At 35.3% G+C, this 6,861-nt stretch overlaps 2 protein-coding genes across 3 annotated transcripts; one reads left to right on the forward strand and one right to left on the reverse strand.

Annotated features, from left to right (window-relative positions):
- The first annotated feature begins 599 nt into the window (after positions 1-599).
- On the forward strand, positions 600-3,126 carry LOC123504526 (myb-like protein I). Of its 2 annotated transcripts, XM_045255113.1 has the most exons (3): positions 600-1,367; positions 1,684-1,807; positions 2,699-3,126. In XM_045255113.1, the coding sequence occupies exons 2-3, from the start codon at positions 1,740-1,742 to the stop codon at positions 3,075-3,077; spliced, it is 447 nt and encodes a 148-aa protein (XP_045111048.1). In that variant the 5' UTR covers positions 600-1,367; positions 1,684-1,739; the 3' UTR covers positions 3,078-3,126. The 2 variants fall into 2 exon arrangements, with proteins under 2 accessions (XP_045111048.1, XP_045111047.1); XM_045255112.1 differs by lacking the exon at positions 600-1,367 and having other exon boundaries at positions 1,520-1,807.
- LOC123504525 (putative nuclease HARBI1) lies at positions 3,123-5,862 on the reverse strand. Its single transcript, XM_045255111.1, has 3 exons — positions 5,280-5,862; positions 3,688-3,988; positions 3,123-3,291 (listed from the first exon to the last, which is right to left on the reverse strand). The coding sequence occupies exons 1-3, from the start codon at positions 5,639-5,641 to the stop codon at positions 3,289-3,291; spliced, it is 666 nt and encodes a 221-aa protein (XP_045111046.1). The 5' UTR covers positions 5,642-5,862; the 3' UTR covers positions 3,123-3,288.
- Positions 5,863-6,861: the final 999 nt, after the last annotated feature.

Raw genomic sequence — 6,861 nt, forward strand, 5'->3', positions numbered from 1 at the left:
GAAGTCCACTCCTGCGACTGGCAGTTCGTCTGCCACTGCTACCTGCGCCGTAGCAGTGACAAGAGGACATGACAGCGTCACCTCAGCCGTCACGAACTCCTCCACAGTGTTAATTAACTCCACGACATAACACTGCCTTACTAGATGTCACCTTCTTCCTAGTGACATTTCGGCACACTGACTGCTGTGCTCCCTTATCACGCAGTACAGTGATGGGATACTTGGTGCCATCAATCTCAACAGTGCCTCCACACAGGAAAGGACGGCACCAGTCAAGCTCACTATCCTTAACAACAGCGGGCGAGGCAACAGGGGGAGGGACAGGCAGGCCAACCTGCTCTCCCTCCTCCAAACACAACTCAGGCACACGCCGTGCCTTCTCACTTCTAAAACTTGAAGGAGCAGTCAACTCATCACCAACAAGGCAACTGGTTTCTGCGAGGACTTTGGAGTTTCAGTTGTTACTAATTTGGGTAATTGAACTTAAAATGCCCTTTCCCTCGGCAGTGATAGCACGTATGCTGGTAATCATACTTGGGAGTTTTAGGGGCCGCCTTCCCCGCCGTCCCATCCTTCGCAGAAGAAGGAGGGGTGGGGGCCTGGGGCTTTCCAAAACCCATCTTACTGCCGAATCCAGTATATCGCCTAAAGTGGCCTGGAGAGCCCGAGGAAGAATTGCCACCACTCCCTGGGCCTCCCTTACGACTCCAACTCCCAGGGCTGGTATACACAAAACTTTTCTGTTAGCCTTAACAATTTCTGCTAGCTAACAGAGAGATGCTAACAGGTATGCACAAAGTGGGACTTGGCAACTGTTAACTAGCAAACAGCTGTTTGGTAAGATTCCGCTCACTGGCGCTACGTTTATCATATTCTCGACATCGTCATTTATTTATATACATTAATCAGGTGATTTCGAACTCAATATTGATAAAAAAAACATTTTAGATAATTTTAAATGTATTTTGTTATTATATTAAAGTATTATTTATCTACGTATGAGTATTAATATAAATGTGTGCCGTTCGAAGGAAGTATGTGCTCATATGTAAACAAGACCCCGACAACAATTTAAACTCCATGGACCCAACTCCAAACACTCAACAAAGGAGGAAGAGGAAACCAAACTGGTCAAGTGCGCTTGGTTAACATCAGGGCAGAAAAACGATGTATAATAAAGGGACGGTTTCACCCTTCCCTGACCCCTGCAGATAATAAACGTGCATGGGAAGACATTACGAACGCTTTAAATGCGTGCAATTTACATGTGAAAAGAACTGAAGAAGAAGTTGTAAACAAATGGTTTACAGTGCTGTCCCACTCACGGAAGAAGATTGCTAATATCAACAAGGAGCAGAATCAATCAGGTAAGTTTCTATTTGTTTATTTATTCTATTTGTTTATTCATTCAAGGTTAGGTTAGGCTAAGATAGTTGAAAGTACCAAAAATAATAATTGGTAAGATTAACAAAGAAATGTGGGGCGATAACCTAATTAATGCAAGAAAAAAAAAAAAACTAATAATAACCTACCCAAAACAAATTATGCAAAGTGCCAGTAAAAATACGTATATAAAAAAAAAAAACAAATAAGGGAAATTAAATAAACAAAGTACACTAAAATAATCTTAAGGAAAGCTTTGCAACATAGCATTAATTATGAATTGTTTAATTGATCTTTTAGGTGCTGGTGGCCCTGAAGCAACTCCCTTGGATCCCATCGACTTGAAGGTTCAAGAAATGATTGGGGAGAAGAGTGCAATTATTGGTGGCATTTCTCCTGTCGAAGGAACCCTGTTGAGGCTGCAGTAAGTATAACTTTGATAAATATTTGGAAAACAAACAAATCTCTTTTTTAGAGAAGAACATGTTGAAAATATGTGTTTTTTTAATGTATTTTATAATGGATATATATTCTTTTCTTGGAAACCTGTCATTTCCTAATTATTAGAATTTTTTTGTCATAACCAATAAATGGCATATTTCCAAGAAAAGAAACAATCTCCATTAAAAAGCACACCAAAAACACCCATTTTCAACATGTTCTCTGAAATATTACAAAAAACACCCATTTTCAACATGTTCTTTGAAATATTACAAAAAACACCCATTTTCAACATGTTCTCTGAAATATTACAAAAACACCCATTTTCAACATGCTCTCTGAAATATTACAAAAACACCCATTTTCAACATGTTCTCTGAAATATTACCAAAACAACCATTTTCAACATGTTCTCTGAAATATTACCAAAACACTCATTTTCAACATGTTCTCTGAAATATTAGACTAACTAAACCTAACCTAACCAAACCAAACATAACATAACCCTCAGACACTCTTCTGTGTAGTATTAAACTAATTAATCGTATCCCTCCTCCCGGAAAGTTACTTGCCAAAATTTACTTTATACATGATGTAGGTGACAATAAACTGTAAACTTACAACGGATACGCCAACTTTTCTCGTCTCTACATAGCTACTTTTGTATTATTAATAAAGTAATACAAAAAATAATATTACTTAGCATATGATTTATTGTGTAGTATTATTAAGTTTGTTATGCTGTATCTTCATTTGCTTCAATAATTTTATATTAATGTGTTTTCTCGTGAAGATACCTTCGGCCAAGGCAAAGCATAGCATTAAAGTTGCAAGATCTGACTAAAAGTTGTTCCTGGTTTTACGCTCTTTTTAGGAAGCTGCGGGCCAACAGGGCACATGACCAACAGCAGGTGACCCATCAGCAGCAGCAGCACTACCACCAGGAGGACCACCAGCAGCAGCACCAGGTAGACCACCAGCAGGACCATCAGCAGTACCCCCACCAGGAGGACGACCAACAGCATCAGCTCTTGGAGGTGCATCAGCAGCAGGAGGAGGTGTTGGTGATCCCTTCACCACAACTAGTGGCTGATGATAGTAGCAATGTTCAAATAAATTATTTGGACCTTGCCGCAGCAAATGCAATCTCACTTTACAGAGACGAAAAGCGTAGGCTGAAGCTGCTCAAGGAAAAAGCCAAGATTGAGTACTGGCAAGAAAGAGCAAAATACTACAAAAATAAAAGAATCTAAGACTTTGCATAATCTTACTTTTTCTCATGTGGAATAAAACTAGTCTGTACATCTTACTTTTATTTCCTATATTACTGCTAAGTGATATTATGACCATCTTCTGCTCCCTTAAGAGAAAATAGTTCGGTGAGAGAATTTGTTGTCTACAGTCTCCATATGAAGATACATGCAATGTTGACTTGACAGGGTCCACATGTTGTGACTTCATGCATCACTGAAACAATAAAAAAAGATAACGTTAGAGCATACACATTTTGGGTTAAGCAATAGAGAGAGGAAAGGAAGAGTTTCTGTTATTTAAGCAAGGTTTGGTGTTTCCAACATACAGTGATTCCCACATATGGAGATAGATCTGTTACAAATGTGTGACATCAAAACATCACATGTTTGTAATAGATCTGTTCTCTGCATGTTAGAATCATTATATTAAAAACACTAAACCTTGCTTAAGTAAGTCTCTTCTTTTCCTCTCTAAGTCTCTAAGTGTAGGAGTGTTAATCATTATGACACTAACTTTTTAAATATGTAGAGAATCACAATTCATATAAAATCAGCCGATGATTATAATGTAGTAGCTCTGATGAACTGGATATGAACTAAGGGTACGTACTTGAAAATGTAGGTTGGCAATATAGTCTCGGAATGGATGTCCATTGCGGGCAGCAGGAATGCCCGCATTTAGATGCAACTGTGCACCATCAGCATCACCTACATCCACTGCATCATCCTCAACATTGTCATCAGGCAAAGGGATGTTCCGAGCCTTACAAATGTTGTGAAGCACAGCACAGACATTAATCAACTTGCACGTCTTTTCAGGACTGAGACGCACCTCAGTGTGCAGAACATGAAATCTTTTTTTAAGTTGGCCAATGCCTCGTTCCACAGTGCAACGAGCCTTCCTATGAACTCTGAAAAAAGGGAAAGGAATGACATACGTACTTTTATTTTTAAGTACCTATATCAGACCATATACCTATTCATGATGACCAGTGATTAAAATCTAAATCAAACATAATAAAAGAATCACAACGTAGTAATGCATATACTTCAAAATATACTATTGTTTATTTCCTACACAAAAGCATTAAGGTTAAACCAAAGTGGTATACACAAATTAGTAACTAGATTTAGGTTGAGTTAGTACAAGATAGTAAGATAGTTTTTCTTTCCTAGCTTTCTCTGACCTGTTTTGGTTAATGTAGTACGTATGTTGGATTAGCTTGGAGAGCACTTGGAAAGTATTTATGACCTAAATGAGTTGTGCTTTTAAGGTTAGGTTAAGATAGGGTGGCTGAATATTATGGGTTTTTATTGCCTATGAGAGAACTTGAAAAATTACAACCTAAGTCTCTTAGGTTATGTGAATTTGGGGTGGCTGGATTTACCGGCAAGGTAGGTTAGGTTAGATTAGTTAATAAAATTAGTTAGGATGTGTTTGTGTGTTCACTTAGTTCTGTTCAATTCAGCTAGGTTGGGTTTCAGTTTTTTTTTTTTTTTTTTTTTTGTGTGTGTGTGTGTGTGTGTGTTCTGTATGTGTGTGGGGAATATATGAGCAAAAATTGCTCGGTAAATTTCTGTTGGGGAGATTTTTCTTCAAATTCGCCATTGCGATTGGTTAGGTTTAGTAATGTTAGGTTATAATTGGGTTAGGTTAAGTTTAATTTTTTTTTTTTTCTGCTCATATATGTGTAAGATGGCAGACAGAAAGCGATATAATTCTAGTTTATGCGCATACTCTTCCCTCTCCTTGCCAACAAGCATGGGGACTTGTGGGACATTAAATGCATATTTTCTTGCGCAATAAGGGTTGAAAAGTTAGATTAAGTAGGGTACAGTTAGATAATTAGTATTTTGGGAGGTCCAGGGGGATGCAACCAAGGCTAACTGGAGAGAGCTCCCCCCTGTAGTCAACCTTGATACAACTTCCTGTGGCTAGGTTAGGTTAGGTAGGTTAGTTAGTTAGGTTAGGTTAGGTCAGATTAGGATAGGTCAGACATTGGATACAATAGGTTAAGTTAGGTAGATTAGGATAGATCAGAGATTTGATAGCTTAGGTTAGATTAGGTCCCACAAGTTTCCATGCTTGTTGGCAGGGAGAGGGGAGAGTGTGGGTACAAACTAGAATTTGACCTAGAAAGTTACTAGATTCATTCAAAGCATATCTAAACCTACCAGAACACAATTTACAAATACACTCACCTGTTATAATTAACTTGTGCAACAGTTTGAGGGCGGAGGTAAGGAGTGAGGAGCCACTGCCTGCAGGGATAGCCACTATCCCCGAGAAGGTAGCATCCTGCAGGTACATGTTGTTCCTCAAACATCAATTTCAGTGCCGACTCATCTAGTATTCTTGCATCGTTGACTGAGCCAGGCCACCTTGCCACAATGTCAAGAATTTTATAGTGAGCATCAAATACTACTTGCACATTTATGCTGTGATAGCGTTTTCTGTTCACATATACATGTTCATCGACATGAGGAGCCACAATTCTTATATGAGTGCCTTTTGACTGCCACGGCGGCTCCAGCGCGACCCCCCTATACTGCCACGGCTTCATGCAGTTTGTTTGTTTTCGATAGTTGGTCGTTTTCGGACGCAGCCCGGGAATGAGCGACAACACAGCAGAAATGTTGTTGTATTATTTGCCGTATCTCAACTCAGAAACTAGATACGACATTTTGGTTGGTACCATTAGACTCAGCAGTAATTGCAGAACCCAGATATACTTGAAAAAGTTTGGCAAAAACAACAATACAAAAATTAGGACGAGTTGAAGTGAAAACACCGCTCTAAGATGTTTATAACACATTTCACTTATGACTGTCATAATAAGCGGTCATGATATGAATGCTGAAATAAACTCTTTCATCTTGTAAATAAAAGTCTCCCAAACACGATGGTATAAACAGATTTATAATAAACCACCACATAAACGAACAACGAGACTCTTTGTAACATTTTCTCCTCACTTCTCGTGCGCGCCAAAATAGAAATGAAAACACTACAATTTTTGCTATCTACGCGTATTATTTTTATTATTATTATTATTATTATTATTATTATTATTATTATTATTATTATTATTATTATTATTACTATTATTATTATTATTATTATTATTATTATTATTATTATTATTATTATTATTATTATTATAGTGCTCATGATAGTAGTAATTATTATTATAGTGCTCATGATAGTAGTAATGATAATAAAAATAATAATAATGGCAATAGCAATAATACTACTAATGATAATAATAATAATAATAATAATAATAATAATAATAATAATAATAATAATGATAATAATAATGATAATATTAATAATAATAATAATGATTACTATTATAATAACAATAATAATAATTATTATTATTATGATAATAATAACAATAATAATAATAATAGGCTAATAATAGTAATAATAATAATAATAATAATAATAATAATAATAGCCTAGTAATAATAGTAATAATAATAATAATAATAATAATAATAATAATAATAATAACCAGTAATAATAATAATAATAATAATAATAATAATAATAATAATAAGAAGAAGAAGAAGAAGAAGAAGAATAATAATAATAATAATAATAATAATAATAATAATAATAATAATAATAATAACAACAATGATAATAATAATAATAATAATAATAATAATAATAATAATAATAATAATAATAATATAATAATAATAATAATAATAATAATAATAATATTATTATTATTATTATTATTATTATTATTAGTAGTACCATTATTATTAC

The sequence above is a fragment of the Portunus trituberculatus genome, chromosome 16, assembly GCF_017591435.1.
Source record: "Portunus trituberculatus isolate SZX2019 chromosome 16, ASM1759143v1, whole genome shotgun sequence".
NCBI classification, from domain to species: domain Eukaryota; kingdom Metazoa; phylum Arthropoda; class Malacostraca; order Decapoda; family Portunidae; genus Portunus; species Portunus trituberculatus.

Excerpts from the sequence above, each read along its gene's own strand:
- LOC123504526 (XM_045255112.1), top strand. The coding sequence starts at position 1,659 with ATGAATTGTTTAATTGATCTTTTAGGTGCTGGTGGCCCTGAAGCAACT. Across the intron at positions 1,808-2,698 it reads GGAACCCTGTTGAGGCTGCA|GAAGCTGCGGGCCAACAGGG; the intron begins GTAAGTATAACT and ends CGCTCTTTTTAG.
- LOC123504525 (XM_045255111.1), bottom strand. The coding sequence starts at position 5,641 with ATGAAGCCGTGGCAGTATAGGGGGGTCGCGCTGGAGCCGCCGTGGCAG. Across the intron at positions 3,989-5,279 it reads GCACAAGTTAATTATAACAG|AGTTCATAGGAAGGCTCGTT; the intron begins GTGAGTGTATTT and ends CCCTTTTTTCAG.